This window comes from Dendrobates tinctorius, unplaced genomic scaffold (assembly GCF_039654945.1).
Source record: "Dendrobates tinctorius isolate UK_male_01 unplaced genomic scaffold, ASM3965494v1 ptg000203l, whole genome shotgun sequence".
In the NCBI taxonomy this organism is placed as follows: Eukaryota; Metazoa; Chordata; class Amphibia; order Anura; family Dendrobatidae; genus Dendrobates; species Dendrobates tinctorius.
The window spans coordinates 26,737,563-26,754,208 of NW_027361870.1; the positions used below are offsets into that span (position 1 = coordinate 26,737,563).

At 40.2% G+C, this 16,646-nt stretch overlaps 1 protein-coding gene across 5 annotated transcripts in view; it reads right to left on the reverse strand.

The window, feature by feature from the left end:
• Positions 1–368: 368 nt before the first annotated feature.
• Positions 369–16,646, reverse strand: part of EML6 (EMAP like 6) — a 197,322-nt gene continuing 181,044 nt past the window's right edge. For 3 of the 5 annotated variants that reach the window (XM_073553915.1, XM_073553914.1, XM_073553918.1), the window contains 12 exons: positions 14,747–14,767; positions 10,792–10,965; positions 9,847–10,055; positions 8,193–8,350; positions 7,302–7,416; positions 6,648–6,836; positions 6,399–6,571; positions 4,815–4,977; positions 4,556–4,659; positions 4,296–4,449; positions 3,278–3,378; positions 369–2,395 (listed from right to left, as the gene is read on the reverse strand). In XM_073553915.1, coding sequence (XP_073410016.1) covers positions 2,371–2,395; positions 3,278–3,378; positions 4,296–4,449; positions 4,556–4,659; positions 4,815–4,977; positions 6,399–6,571; positions 6,648–6,836; positions 7,302–7,416; positions 8,193–8,350; positions 9,847–10,055; positions 10,792–10,965; positions 14,747–14,767 — 1,586 coding nt within the window. In that variant the 3' untranslated portion in view covers positions 369–2,370. The remainder of the gene's footprint in view (positions 2,396–3,277; positions 3,379–4,295; positions 4,450–4,555; positions 4,660–4,814; positions 4,978–6,398; positions 6,572–6,647; positions 6,837–7,301; positions 7,417–8,192; positions 8,351–9,846; positions 10,056–10,791; positions 10,966–14,746; positions 14,768–16,646) is intronic. The other 2 variants (XM_073553917.1, XM_073553916.1) reach the window with 1 other exon arrangement.

The window sequence follows — 16,646 nt, forward strand, 5'->3', positions numbered from 1 at the left end:
TCTTATGCCTAAATGTGTAATTTTTGAATAGTCCAGAAATTCCCTAAAATTGTTCCTTTGGGAATCAATGTAAACGTAAGGCCTCGTTTAGTTGTTTTGACACCATTGCTGCTTAGACTGGCACATAACAAACACCACTAAGAAGTCCTCTCTCAAAGGCCAATAGTAATTTTCCCGGAAATCAGCACCGGATGTAGCGGCTATGATGGAGCTTTCTGCAGGCAGTTGTCCCTGATTATTTTTACATCTTTACGTATTCTAAAGCCGCCATGGACGCAATATATTTTTACAAACCTTGTCTAAAATGAGCCCATGTTTCAATAATAGCATCAGCAAGCACTGAAATGACTGGATACACTAAAATGAGATTTTTTATTCATTTTGAAAATTTATTGGAAATATTAAATTTTTTTGATTAATTGGTAAAATGGAATTATGAGGTTTGGCAATCTGACAAGTCGTAAATGACTAACTGGTAGGCACATTGAACACATTCATGGAATGATGAAGTATACAGAAAATGTTAACATTATTACATTGATGGGTTCATTTTTTCGTCACGGGTACAGTGACCACAGACAGAGACTTTTGTTGGGTGATTACAAGTTTCTTCAAGTAAACAATTTCATATCTATGGAGATAAAGATTCGGTCTGTCCAATCTTATTGTTTGATGTCAGGGGTATGGATGTTTGCCAACCTAAAGGAAGACTGTCAACACAAAATGACTGGTCCAACCAAGCACAGGAACTCCATGCACCATTACTATTGCCAAACAGTTCAGAGGAACTTGCCAACTACTTGTTTTCCATCTATTTCCACCCTTCTCTGGCTCTTTTAGAGACAGAGCTGTCAATCAAGGAGGAGAGGGTGGAGACAGATGGGACATCAAGTAGGATAAAAGGTGCACTGAACAGTCAGCTGCCACACCAAAGATGCACTGAGCACCTATGCTTGGTTTGAATAGTCATTTTCCACTGACAGCCCCACCTTAAGCCTCATTTATTAGACTACCTGCTCGGTTCCCCAGATTTTGTACAAATCCTTGTGATCTAAAGAACAATTACAACATCAGATGATGAGATGAAATCCTAGAGGTAATTCATGTACAAATATTACTAAGGCATCTCATTCTGATCAGAATTACTATATTTTCCATATTACACACAAAAAAAAACATTTCACCAGTTAATGCATCATTTCCAAATATATTAAATATAGCGATTGCTATAAATTTAATATATAGAATTATTTATTATCATTTTCAATACGTCCAGTGTTAGACACCAAAACTCGGATGGATTGCAATGTCTGGACCGGCCGCAGATCTCCTGACCAGATTAGGCAAATAGGAGGCTGTCGCCTTTGGCTTGGGAGACCTGTGATCGGTCCAGACGTGTGAAACCGCCCTTACAGTCATGGCTTCTACAGGTTATGATGGGAAGCTGGAGCGAACAATGATTATAATTTAATATTAGCTTCCTAATGGAATGTTAAGAGAGACTATAATTATATACTATGACGTTATATATACCAACTCTTGGCCTTCTTACATTTCACAGGGTAAGAGCTAACAAATATATAATGGGCACACATCATAGGACTAAGTGTGACTGGCACAGTCTAGGAAACATGTGGAAGACAAAACGTGGCCTACACCGAACAGATCTACGTATCCTACTTGTTCACAGTGATCGCTTATGTCATTGTATGGTCGTCATGTACAGATTTACATGGAAAGTCACATGAACTAAGAAGTAGTGACATAGCAGCGCTCCACATACAGCCGGCTGTCACTGAGGATGTCATAGCACCAATGCCACGCACTGCACTGAGCCTGGCCACCAACAAATAGGTCAAGGCACTTAATGAGTTAAAAAAAATAAAAGAATAACCCTAAGCAACTAAAAAGTCCAAGTGCTTTAAACATGGCTTATGTAAAATATAAAATGTAAAAATAGCAATGATTATTCTCAGATTTCTTTACAAAATGTGCAATTATCATAATCACTAAAGATGCAGCTCTAGTAAATCTGTCAATAAAATAAATTCACATTTTAAATATCGATAGCCTGCGAAGGGGTGCACAGGGATGGAGTCGATGACACCGCTATAAGATCCAAGATACAGTGAAGGGCTAAAGTAATCATGTTTGGATGGTGACGTTTCTTTGTAAGCTCAGCCTTCTTGGAAGTAAACTGCTGCATTGTACAAAAGAATTGCTTTACACCTCTCTGAAATGACGCGTCCCGTCTCTACATCGTTGTCGTTACAGTCCGGTTGACACAAGAAATCCGTGCAGCATTTTAGAAGAACGTGCGCAGATGCTGACACCACGCGTTTCAAGTCTGATCCAAGCATTCCTCTGCTCTTAAAGGCATCTCCATACAAACACACTGCAGCAAAAAGGAGAGGCTTCATTAGCTCTGGGGAGTTCCCACAGATCATAGAGATAGTAAATAACAATAAAAAAATTACACTGCTAAATTAGTATTAAAGGGAATCTGTCGCCCATTTTTTGAGATATCATATAATGATATCATTCAATTGTGTGTCACATAAGGATTCTCTTAGTACTTTTGCTTCCCCCTGACCCCGCACCCTTCATGCATAAATACCTTGTTTATATCGGTTCAGATGTATGTAAACTGCTGCTGTCCGGTCCGCTGGGCGGGGCTTATTCACCTGCTCCCCCCTCCCTGTCTTACTCTACGCATTCCTTCTTGTGTAGAGCAAGACAGGGAGGGGGGGGGAGCAGGTGAATAAGCCCCGCCCATCGGACCAGACTGCGGCAGTTATACAAGTGCAGACTCCTGAATCCTTACAGCGCGCACACAACACGCTATCAAGATTTTACAGCATTGCTGCTGAGAGCTAACAGTCATGTGACCACAAGTAGGTGATTTGCATACTTCCGGTCACATTCCGACTAGACGTGATGGTCTTGCTCAATTTGCTCGCCATTGAGCAAGACCAAGAACATCTAGTCGGGATGTGGCCAGAAGTATCCAAATCGCCTACTTGCGGTCAGATGACCGTCAGCTGTAGCCAGCGACTCTGGACAATCTCAACAGCCTATAATGCCATTACATAACTACAGTGGCAGCCTGCGTCAAACATATAAACCGATATATCATTCTGCTCTGCTTCTCCTCTGTATACGGTGCCGTCTATAGATCAGACTGAATGTACAAGGCAGGTTCCTTTTAATCAAAATTAAATTGCATATTTGTTAGACAGTATATTTCACGGATTCTTTTTTATCGTTTTGATGTTACCTGCAGTCATCTCCACCAGTGCTTACGACATATTTGTCATCGTGCGAAAAACGTACATTAGTCACATGTGCTGAGTGACCAAAGTAACGTTTGTGTTTGGCCTAAAAAAACAAAAACAAAAAAAAACCAGAAGGTTATGAGCAGTATAAAATGTAGTAACGTCTGCATGGTGAGTGACATCCATTAAACGGCATAGATGGCTTATTAATTTGTACACTATGTGTGGCGAATGGAATCTTTTCCAAAGATGCAACATTACATAAGATCTGTCACCGGGTCAGAAGTGTTTCGTCTTTGCTTTTATTTTATTCCCACTTCTTCCCTGAATATTCAGGTTTTGTGTTTTGTTTTTTAATTCGCCATATGGTTACAGATTATGGGCCTTTATATTTAGTGCTAATTTTTATGATTTCTTTACAAAGGGGCGTGGCTCATAGGGTAATTATGCAGAGTGGACTGAAGTCATGCCCCTATAGAATTGTGTGAGCCACGCCTCCTTGGAAAAGAGCAGATAAATTAGTACTAATTAAAAAGGCCCATATCTGTAAAACTGTATGCTGGATTTAAAAAAATAAATTAATGACACCTAAATAAATGGAATAATATAAAAACAACAAAAAAACTAAACACTCAGGGGAGAAGCAGAAATAAAATAATATCATTTTTAACCTGTTTTCAGGTCTTCTTCCAAAGGGTTTTGCAGCTTGACATAAAAAAAAATAATCACCATATCAATGATGACAACTTCCTCATCTCCTTTGTGTATGATAGGCGAGCGCTGCACTCGCTGGTCTTCGACACTCCCTTATGAATGAATGGAGCGGCAGAGCAGATGGTTGACCACCGTTCCATTTAGAAGAGCCCTGGATCTTGGGATTGGTTGGACTCCCAGCGATTGGGAAGGTGGAATAAGGGATAACTTTCAAACTTGAGTATAACCCTTGAAAGTATTTTTATGACACAGAAAAAAATACTATTTCACATCAGTACAGTCACACTGTGCTACTTTTACACTTACAAATTTTTCAGTGCAAGGAAAGTCAAAAAGTTTAACCAGGCCGAAATCATCTCCTGTCACAATGTTAAGTCCAGCGTGTGACACACAGGCACAGTTCACGTCAGCTTTATCCGCATTTCGTGGCCAGATCCCGATCACTTCATCTCCCAGGATGCTGATGAATACACATGATGTGACCGTTATACATAACACATCTTACAACACCAGTGTATCGGTAGCACATACTATTAGATTAATCATAAAAGATCACATATTATCACCTAGTCCACGTAGCCCAGGTAATCTTCTCTATCAGGGCACCGTCTATTATTTGCTTTCCAGATGGCACTTCGTGTACTTGCCGCCTATAAGCACCGGTTGCTACCTACAAAAGAAAAAAAAACCTCCACCTTTATATATGCAGCAGATTTCACCGTCCTGATGTCACCCCCAGGGATCAGGGACATAAAGTCTAGGGTCCCACGTTTCCCACCTATATTACACTAGCCAAACAATCCCGCTGAGTGGTCGGACATGTACCTGAATGTGTTTACTATCGGCAGAAAAGTCCATTTGTATAACAAAACTGGGGATGTCTTTGCAGTAACCAATCCTGTTCAGCGAAGACCCTTGAGTGATATCATAAAAATCCACTGTGTTCTCTGCTGAGCCGACAGCAAGGAATTTGTTATCAGGACTGATCCTATGAAAAACGGACCATATAATTATAATTAGGTGAGTGCAATAATGCCCTTATTCAAGGGAGAACATATCTCTAGTGGCACGGTTTTTGTTTTTGTAGATCTATAATGTCATCCCATGTGCCGAGTCCAAACAGGCACAATATTCTGATCAAGTACAACTTCATCGGATCCATTATAATCATATTTACAATACTGATTACATCGCCTTACATTACTGTTTGCATCAGTTTTAGTGAAAATAGGTGTGAACATAAATGAACACATTTACAGGTACAGATACTTATGGAAGTCCGTCTTTACCAGGCAGTGGCACAGCTCTGTAGTTCTGGTGGCGGCTGTATTACAGCTCATTAAGACTCCGCTCTCATTAAGTGAGTGGGACTGGGCGGTAATGCCAGGAACCTCTGGTGTGAACAGTATGGAGCTAGACCAGGTAGAACGTGGCTAAGACAGGCATGTTGAAATCAGTCCACAGTTAAGATACCTCCATATATATTAGATTGCTAATCCAACCTGCCACAGTTGATAGGCTCTAAAAAGGTTTATGCAATGTTTGTCCAGTTAATTCTGAAAGTCCTTCAGACTTTAAACCGTATCCGTTATTTTTATTTCATAAATGAATAGTACACATGAAAATAAGCAACGTTGTAATACATCATATCAGAGGAATCTGCTTTTTTCTCTGCCAGACTTGATCAGTCATTATCAAGGAGGAGATGACAGCTGGTGCTAATGAGATTCTATGTAGACGGGAGGAGGGAGGAGCTAAAGGCAGAGCTCCTCCCTCTACATAGAATCTCATCAGCACCAGCTGCCATCTCCTCTCTGTAATGGGAAAGTGTCTGCTCTGAATACAGATTTTACCAGAGAATTGCGAATTTTGATAATGACTGATCAATTCTGGCAGAGAAAGAAACAGATTTCTCTGATAAGATACTGTACAGTATATTACAAAAATGCTTATTTTCCTGTGTACTATTGATTTATAGAGTAAAAATTAAAACAACGGCCTTGTTCCCACTTAATGTAGGCAGCGAGTTTTTCCCATAATTTTTTTTTGCTTGCGGAAAATTCTGCTGAGTTTAGCAGATCAAGCAAAGTGAACGTGATTACATGACAATTCACGTCCACTCTGTGTTTAAGGACACTGGATCTGTGCATTTTATACCTTATAGACTCCTTTTCAGCTCTTTAAAAGGCACGTTAAAAAAAAAATAAAAAATTGCACTTTTAAGTGTAGAATCTGCACAAAAATACACACAAAAAGGAAAAGGAAAACATAAAATAATGAAAGATAAATGCAATAAACAGATGCAAATTTTGGAGCGGACGACTGCAGAGCATTTCCACACACGGGTACATCGCCTCTAGCACAGATTACAGAAGAAGAGGACAATCCACACAAGCACATAATGTATACCTGATGTCCTGAATGGCTCCTCTGCGGTCTCTCTTCTTGCCCCAAATTTTCAAAGAATTCACAAGTAATATAACAAACTCTCCATTCCTCATCCCAATGGTTACCATTTCTCCATTAGGGCTGTATGCTGCACAACATGCAGCGTAGCCCAGACTCACTTTGTTAAGAAGCTTCTGTAAAATATAAAAGTTCATATTCTGAGTGACATGTCCTAATGATTCTCCATCATTATTTCTACCCTGTACTTACTTTATCAGCCAGGTCCCATATCCTCGCTGTGCCATCATTACTCGCTGTAAGAAACATGTCTTTGGATGGATGTGCAGCAAGGCCCCAGATCTCTCCCTCTACGTGGCCATTAATTAGGATATTGGAAGCAGCATTTTTCTCCCCAACTTCAATAATTTCTCCATCTTTGGTCCCCACTAAAATTTTGCCCTGGAAAAAAAAACACATTTGGGGACATTTTTGCAATACTTTCTTAAAGACAGCTGCTAACATTCTTCTTCCACTTGACCCTAAAAAATCTGCATAATTCTGATGAAGGCCCAGATATAGCACTGAAACGTTAGTACTTTGGATTTTCTGGATTGCATGAATAAATATTCCTTTATTTCATCTATCTACCCATTGTTATGGATTGGAATCACACTCAGTCACCTTCCCATCTATTCCTAGTGCCATAGATATCTGAGAGATGAAAGTCACACAGTTTGGTCCTTCCTCTATCTCTGCAGTGGTGAGCCATGCTTGGCAATATTCCTGACTAATACAAATGTATGGCGAGAGCCTTGTATCTGCAGCCACTTCCCTATCAATGGAAGAGTCACACATCTCTTGGACATTTATAACATATCCTAAAAGTGCTGAGAAGCAGAAAGCATAGGTCCCGTGGCACCGTACCTTGCCTCTGCACACGGATCGCACGCAGTCCAAGGTTTGACCTGTCTCCAGCTGAAATGCCCGACAGCGCTTCATCTCCTGATCCCATAGCTTAACAGCACCTCCTTCTTTTGTCCTAAAATGGAAAATATTTCAAGAGTAGAATGATGTATTTGGTACATTAAATAGTCCTTCACCATCCAGAACAATAAAATAAAATTCATAATTAGCATTACTGTTATATGTTAAAGTGGTTGTCCAGTCAGAAGATATTCATGACTAATTGATCGGATAGATCATCAATATCAGATGGGTGGGGGTCCAACACAATTTTTCCCACCAATAAGCTGTTATAATCTCTTGTGCCCATCAGACTTAGACACATTGGGCCCAATTCACCAAGACTGGCGTTGTTCAAGACGGTCTTGATGAGAGACTGGAGTGAGATTTCTGGTGTAGGCAATGCCACAACTCATCATGAATTAGATAAGTTGTGGCAACCTGCCCCTGTCCCGCCCAACTTAGCGGAGCTGGGAGAAAATGGTGTCAAAATGCCAAAAGTTGCTAAATTTGGGTGCAATTCTGAGCTGCGCCTACACTTTTCAACTTTTCAAAGCTTTTGACAGGTTTCTGGCATGAAAGCTTTAATGACTTGGTCCTATTGAGCAGAGCTGCAATGCACAACTCCATACAAAGTGTAGTGGCCACTGCCAGGTACTGCAGAACAACTCTTATTCCCTCAAACAGATGCCAATGTTGCTCCCTCTTGAACAATAAGCATTAATGCAGTCCAAAAACCCTGCCTGAATTCTAGTTACATCCTTTGTCCAATAGTTGATAGTTGCATCCATTTCATAAGATAAGAGTCCTTCACATTCACATTGGTTTTTAAATGGTTTAAGATATACTTACGGCCGTTCCTTTCCACCAGTTACAATGAGTCCGTCACGTAGTGTTGTATACATGGTGAAGACTGGGCCTGTGTGTGCTTTAGCCACCAGTCGGATTAGAAAGTGATCTTTCCAGACATAGACATCTCCATTTATGGCACCAGTGAAAGTCAGGCTATTCTGCAACGATTACAAAAGTATCTGTATGTTATAACGGCTTTCTAATATACACCGTGTGCACAATTATTAGGCAATATGAATGTTTGATGACTAATTTTACTATTCAACAACTCCAGTGCTGTCAGTCAATCCAAAAGGTTAATAAATCTGAATATTTAAGAAAGTAAAAGTGAGTTTTTTTCTTTCCTAGGAGAATATCTACAGTATGTGTGCAGAATTATTGGCAACTATTATTGTGCAGAATTATTATGCAGCTAAATGAAAAACATAAATGCTGCTTATTTTCATCAGCTACAGTGAGAATACTACCCAAACAACTCAAACTAGCTCAGCTATAATAACACCAACCCTTAGCAGTACCCCACCTCCACCTTGCTGAATCCATGTGGCTCTTCGTGCCTGTTACTGATCCAGCCGTGGGTCCTTTCATCTGGTCCATCAAGAATCACTCTCATCTCATCAGTCCATAAAACCTTTGAAAAATTTGTCTTCAGGTATTTCTTGGCCCAGTCTTGACGTCTCCACTTCTGTGTCTTGTTCAGTGGTGGTTTCCGACTTCCTTACCTTGGCTATGTCTGAGCATTGAACACCTCATACTTCTGGGCCTTCAGGGAGGTTGCAGTTTTAGAATATGACAGCACTGGAGGATATTGGCTTCCTGGTCCCTTCACGTTTTATTGTTCTTGAATCTTTGACAGATAATAGTCTTTTTTTTCCGCAACACACTTTTTGTGACTCTATCGACTACTTGCAATAATTGCTCTGCGATTAAGCCCCAATATCAATTTTTGACTTTTCAGAGTCAGTTAAATTTTTTTATGACCATTTTGCCTTAAGAAAACAAGTCACCTAGTAATTCTGCACACCTTGATGAAGGGCGTTTGTATGCATACGCCTCGGCCTCCCTCATTACACAAATACACATCACCTGATTTGCTTCATCCACTAAGTATTCAACTTTATACAGCGCAGAGTTGGAAAATCTGCATAAAAATTATGATATGGTCAAAATACTTGCTTGCCTAATCATTGTGCACACAGTGTATATTGCTACTAGACTTAACAAGTGCTGTTAGGCCTCTCACACAGTGTTTTCTCTAGCAAGTTAGTATGAAAGCTAAATTGTCCAGAAATGGAAAACTTCACCTTCACCATATTATAAATTGTGTTTTCTGAGTTCTTAAAACTAAAAACAACAATTTCCACTTATATATTACGGTACATTAGTAAAATGCACACAGGGGAGTCAGATGTGGGTCGATGGCTGTCTAACATGGATGGATACCTAAAGAAATGGTAGGAAAAGCTTATTTCACAGTGAAATCTATAGGGTCTGTACACAAGTAAAGTGTTTGGGGTTCAGTTGTTACAAAACCTCAAGGGATGTTCCTGACAATATAGTGAGCGAGGAATTAAAGAAAAAAAAACACAAAGAAAAAACTAAAGATGAAAAATTTCAGACTTTTTTTTAGAAAAAAAAGCATTGTGAAACTTACAGCCCCAAAGGCAACGGAAAGCATTGTTTGCATTTTGGCATTGTCTACCGATCCGACAATCCCTTTCTTATAGAGTAAAGCGCTCCCTGCCAGAGTCCAGAATTTAATGTGTTTTACTCCAACAGATACAAACTGGGTGTCCGAGTCTGGACGAAATTCTGCGACGAATATCCGCTCCACGTGACTTCCTTTACCGGCAACTTTAGCACCTGCGAAGGGTCACATAAGACAAGTCTTTACTGTGTTCTGCCCGATTAGACCAGTTACACTAATGATTTTGCTAATGGGAAATTATCCTATTCTGCATTCTGAACAGTAACTAAAGATCATCAATATTTTTGCTCTAAACATATTACTTTATGAAGAATATTAATTATTGGTATCTTGCTGGAAATACCTGCACATGCCATCAATAGGGTGCATTCACATAGAGTATCATATTGTTTTATTTTACAGCGATTTTTACAAAACTGTAGCAAATAGCAAAAAGAAAAGGTGATATGATCACATGGAGTGAGAACAAGGCTTACGGTAATCTGCAGGTTTTACTAATTATGTGTGGGGGCTGGTGCAGAAGGACTTGTATACATGGGCATGCCTACTAACTAGACCCACACAAATCTCCATCCCTGTCCACATGTAACCAAGGAAGCAGTGCACAAAGATGCCTATTCTCAAGATATGCGCAGATCCCTGCATGTATCCAACATTCATGGCATATAAAATGAGATGAATCGTACAAATACCATGAATGTCTCACATGGGAATATCCCTTTATGCATTGTTTCTGGGGCAACATATCTGTGTACATAGAGGTGCATGTATGTAACTCATGGAGTCATATGGACTGTAATAGAAGCTGCTGACCACGTGTCTCTGCACCTTTTTCCACCCAAAAAAAAGTTTACACAAAGGACAGTACATGCTGCCACATGATGCACTTACCTTCCTGCCATCTCCATACGGTTATGGTATGTTCTGGGTCAACGCCTACAGACACCAATAACTTCCCCGTGGCACTAAAATTAATGTATCCAACTCCCTTAGCATGAAAGCACCGCAGGATGGACAAGGTCTGTTTGCTCATAGCATCCCAGATATGAATAGAGGGAGTAGCGCCTGTATTGAAAAGAAAGAATCCACAATTAAGTGTTTAAGAAGAAATGTGATCGACTATCTGCTAAGTTCACACTCTGACAGTAAGTCCATACTGAAGGCTGGAGAGCAGATCTTCCTTAAAGTGAATTTCCACGCTAGAACACTATTTTATGATTATTATTATTTTTTTAAATCTACATAAAATTTCTGTGCTCTTTTATTTCTTTTTCTTTGTACAAGTCTGTTTTTCTGATAAACAATTCCAAATCCAAGGCACATATGATACATACAGCTCCGGCAGAAATTAAGAAACCACTGCAAAATTTTCAGTTTGTCTGATTTTTCTCTTTATAGATATATTTTTGAGTACAATGTAAATTGCTCTTTTATTCTATAAACTACTGACAACATGTCTCCGAATTTCCAAGCAATAAGTTTTGTATTTATTTTCTGAAAATGAGAAATGGTCAAACTAACAAAAACTGTAGTGCTTGCAGACCTCAAATAATGCTAAGAAAAGTTCATAATCATTTAGAAACAACAATACTAATGTTTTAACTCAGGAAGAGTTCAGAAATCAATATTTTGTGGAATAACCATGATCTTTAATCACAGCTTTCATGCCTCTTGGCATGCTTTCCACCAGTCTTTCACACTGCTTTTGGGTGACCTTATGCCACTCCTGGTACATAAATGTAAGCAGTTCTTCTTTGTTTGATGGCTTGTGACTATCCATCTTCCTCTTGATTACACTCCAGAGGTTTTCAATGGGGTTCAGGTCTGGAGAGTGGGCTGCCGATGACAGGGATTTGATGTGGTGGTCCTTCATCCACACATTGATTGACATTGATGGCACGGCGCATTGTCCTGCTGGAAAAACCAGTCCTCGGAGTTGGGGAACATTGCCTGAGCAGAAGGAATCAACTGTTTTTTCCAGGATAACCTTGTATGCGGCTTGATTCATACGGCCTTCGCAAAGATTAACCTGCCCAATTCCAGCCTTGCTGAAGCATCCCCAGATCATCACCGATCCTCCAAAAAATTTCACAGTGGATGCAAGACACTGTGGCTTGTACGCCTCTCCAGGTCTCCGTCTAACCATTAGATGACCAGGTGTTGGGCAAAGCTGAAAATTAGACTCATCAGAGAAGATTACCTTAATCCAGTCCTCTATGGTTCAATCCTTATGGTCTTTGGCAAATTTCAGCCTGGCTCTCCTTTGCTTCTCATTCATGAAAGGGTTTTTTCTAGCTTTACATGACTTGAGCTCTGCCTCTAGGAGCCTGTTACGAACTGTTCTTGCTGTGCACTTCACCCCAGCTGTCATTTACCATTCTTTTTGTAGTTCACTTGATGTCATCCTGCGGTTGCTGAGTGATATTCGAATAAGATGACGGTCATCTTGGTCAGTGGAGAGCTGTTTTCGCCCTCTGCCGGTCTGTAGCTTTGTTGTTCCCAATGTCTGCTGCTTGACCTTGCTGTAATGGACTGCTGTCTTAGAAATTTTAAGGATGGAGGCAACATGACGCTCACTGTATCCCTCTGAGCCCTTCTTTTCCTCACTCAAGACTTTTCTTTTCAACTCCTTTGGCATGGTTAAAAGTTATTTTTTCATTCCTATTACTTTTGGGATATTACTAGCACTTGTTTTGAAATCCAGCTTGTCCTATTGCAAGAGGATTGTGAACACCACAGCAGAGTTTTTATACTTTCCTTCTTTAAATAAGATTTGGTTCAGGTGATCACCTAATCAGAAGCACATTAAGTAGAATGAGGTGCACTCTGGCGGGAATTCAACTGACACTGGAATGGAATGGCTGTCAGACATGTAGAGAAGCTGATTTTTATAAAACTGTGCACTGGTCTTCTAATTTTTGCCAGCGCTGTACATAAGACACAACATGCTGGATACCAGCAGAGACCACTAGAGGGAGTTATGATAACTGCATATTACTGCTTGCTTCTATACATTAAACTCAATGACAAGACAGCCCACATCCATCCCACAATGGGTGGTACACTACTAAGGTGTTGATGACCTATCCTAAGGATGGGCCATCAATATCAGATAGGTAAGGGTCTAACACCTGGAACCCCACCGATCAGCTATTGTCAGCACCAGCTAAGCTGTAGTGCTCGGTAACTGCCAGTACACAGTGTTCAGGGCTGTACTGTTCTAGACACTGTTTACATCCACCAGCTGCCGGAGCTGACAAAAGCTGATTGGAGCGGGTGCCAAGTGTTTGACCGCCAATGATCTAATACTGGTTGCCAATCAGGATAGGACATAAATATCATAGTAATGGAAAACCCCTTAAAAGCTATATTTACAGCATCTTTTATATTTAAGTATTTATAAGAAAGTTAGTGCTCACCGTCCAAAAATACTTAGTTTCAACTACTGTAAAATTATACTAAAGGATAACCAGAAGTTTTAATAATTTTTTATATGTCACAGCCTCTGTTCAGTACTCCTGATCGGTGGGTCCAGGTCCTGAGACCCCCACTGACTGCTCAAACCAAGGGTCATAAATCCACAGCTTATGTGTGAGTGCACGCAGGGTGGTGGTGCAGGGGCTCAGCATACAGCCTGTGTGTCCGTACACCACCCTGCTTGCACCCGAGGATGAGCTGCGCTTCGGTCACTTCCATTGAGCAACTGGTAGGGGTCAACTTTTTATCAGTACTGAACAGTTGTTATAATATATATATTGAAAAAAAAATAAAACTTTACCTTTTGCGTTATTAAATGAATCAAAACAGAACTTTGGACCTAAAACTTATATGATAAAAGGTGGAGTTTAACTTTAAAAGAGTTGTCAGATCACAAGATATTGATGACCTAGTTTGGGGACAGGTTATTGATATCAAATGAATTGGGGTCAGCAATCCCCACCAACCAATTGTAATTTATTTCCAGTGGCGGCCCGATGTAAAAACATTGAATGGAACTGTCAATGGAAAACTCTGTTCCATGTGTAGCAGTAGCTGCCAAGTACTGCAGAACATCTCCCGGTATTGTGACCAGACTAGTCTCTTCAATTGAAACTGTCCTCCAGCATCCGGCAGTGACTGCTACACACTGAAGGGAGCTATGCATTGACAGCTCCATCCAATGAATTTACATCCTGCCACAACAGGAGCTTATAACACCTGATTGATGGAAGTGGCAGGTTCTAGGAAATCTGAGTCACAACGAATGTGAACGCCACTGGATCACAAGTGCTGTGAATGCTACAGACATGGCCATATTAGCAGCCAGTCAGAGTTTACAGAAAAGGAGATGGACAGCATAAGGAATAATATTCAGAAGTTGAGCTGATCACACAGATTCGCAGGCCCCTGATCCGGCTGCCGCAGAGTACCAGTGTGCAACCAGAGCAGGGTCCAGTGAATCCTTCTCTTTATCTTTACCCACTAGTGGTTTATTTCTCTTCTAGGAAAAAAATCACTTTAAGGAAACAAAATAAATATAGTTATAGAGGAATTTCCGGGCTTACAGCGTGAATGTAGACCTCCACAGACATGAACAGTTAGTATACAACATAGAAACGCTTACTAAAACAACATCTACAATTCAAAAATGTACTATGCAAAGCTAAGTGTACGTACTAGAAGCTCGTGGGAACAGGAGTACTGTGAGTTATGGAGAATGACTAAAAGTTATGAGCGAGATGGAGGCAGCCATGCAAAACCTGGACCATGGCTAATATGTATCTGAGCCCAGTATAAGGACAGACATAACAACTGGACCAGAGAGGGCCTGGAGCCACACACATGAACGCTGTGGGTAACACCTTACCTGAATATTCAGCAATTTCGCCTGCGTTGTGAGAGCAATGGCAAATGGGGAAGCGTCAGGGCTACCAACAACTTAAAGAAGTAATATTGCTAATGCTGAGGCAAGATAAGTCAGCATTAGGGGCATGCAAAAACAAAATGTTTAAAGTATGGAAATGATTGGAAACGAAATAAATATAGAACTGTTGTTTAGTATAAAAGGGCATTGGGCTCAACAAAATAATGTTTTGCGGCCACACAATTTTTTTTTAGTAAAAATAATTCGATATTTTTATTAATACATATGTGAAATGTCCTCCCTGAATCAGAGGCATCAAATACTGAAACAAGGCTCATCAGGAACAGCTATGAAGCAGTGACACGGTAATAATACAGATGTAAGGAGCAGGGACCTTTAATAAATACATATTAAGAAATATCCTCTATGATATCCTGTAACTACTAGCTTCAGATCACATCTGCATCATGAGCTACAAATGGAAAACCACCAGGCAGTGTCGGATACATCACATGATAGAGGACCCCAACGGCATCCATGGGACTGCATGACAGATTCATCAGGGTGCCCATTATTTTCACAGCAACAGTTCTGCAGTCTTTCAGGCAGGTCTCCAGAATACAGGCTCCTGGTAAACTGTCTGTACATATCCACAGGTTTTGGTATTGCAACTCATCCCTATTAACTTCAATAGGGTGGAGCTGTGATTAATGGAAAGGTATGGTATTACTTTGGGAAGAGGGCATCTGTAGGTTTCTAATTCTATACTACCCTGTTAAAAGATATGTAAACCTTCACAAATATTTTTGTTATTGCTCAATTGCTTTCTAAATATGAAGTTAAAGAGGTATTTTCAAGTTCTCACACTTATTGCTTTAGGTAGTTATACTGCATGAAAATAAGTATGTTTGCAACTGACTTGCTTCTTCTATCCATTTTCATTCTCCTGCAATGACAGTTTTTATCTTACATAGTGTACAGCAGGTTTCCATGGAATTTGGCCACTAATGCTTGCCCAGACCCTTGCTGAGTGTGCACTGTAGTTACATTCCAGTAGAGGAGTTGACTCCTAACATACCAGTTAGCTCTTTCCAGTCTATGAATTTCTATAAGTTATCTGCTCACCTTCTCCCCCTTCACTCTCAACGTAGGGCTCTTATCAGTCCTTCATATTCACAATCCATAGCATGTCACTAAGCATTGCATCAGCAGTTTCCACAGCAGTTTTAATTAAGGTTCTCAATTTTTGGAACTGTGCATTCAAAGTCCCTGTTATCTCCATATGTAAATGTAGTAAATCAGAACAAACACCGGCAGACCATTAATCTGTGGTAGCTTAATTAATGACACAGCTCCCCAGACCTGTCGCTCAACAAGAGGCATCCGACCCCCAAGGAAGTAAGAAGAGACTGCCATTTTGCTGCTGCAGTGTTTAGTATGTCGTATTCATAGATTCGAGAGTCATGGTCAGAGTATATACCGTGATTTATGGAATGTCCAAGGCGTTACTGAACTGAATTTGACAGGTTAATAGACACATATGAGACTGTCAAGTTCTGGTCGTGAAACCCAAAGTCCCGTAATCAGATTGTAACACATGAATGTGTGAATAAGGCAAAAGACATTTATCCATCTCACTGCTATTTCTATAATTTTTACAAATTATAAGCTCTTGCTCAATCTTGGTGTTCTCTCGGCTCTCCCCTTCCTTTCTCTTTGTGTTACAGATAGCAGTTGGAAGGGGGTGAAGGCTGTAAACAGATCTCAATAGTGGATAGGGTAGAAAAATGTACAGTCTTGGGGATGGCAGAAAATATAGGCTATGGAAAAGAGGAAATAATTACAGGATAGAAGCTTTGCTTAAACCTGAGCTAGTGAAGACAGCTCTAGCATTGATACAGAG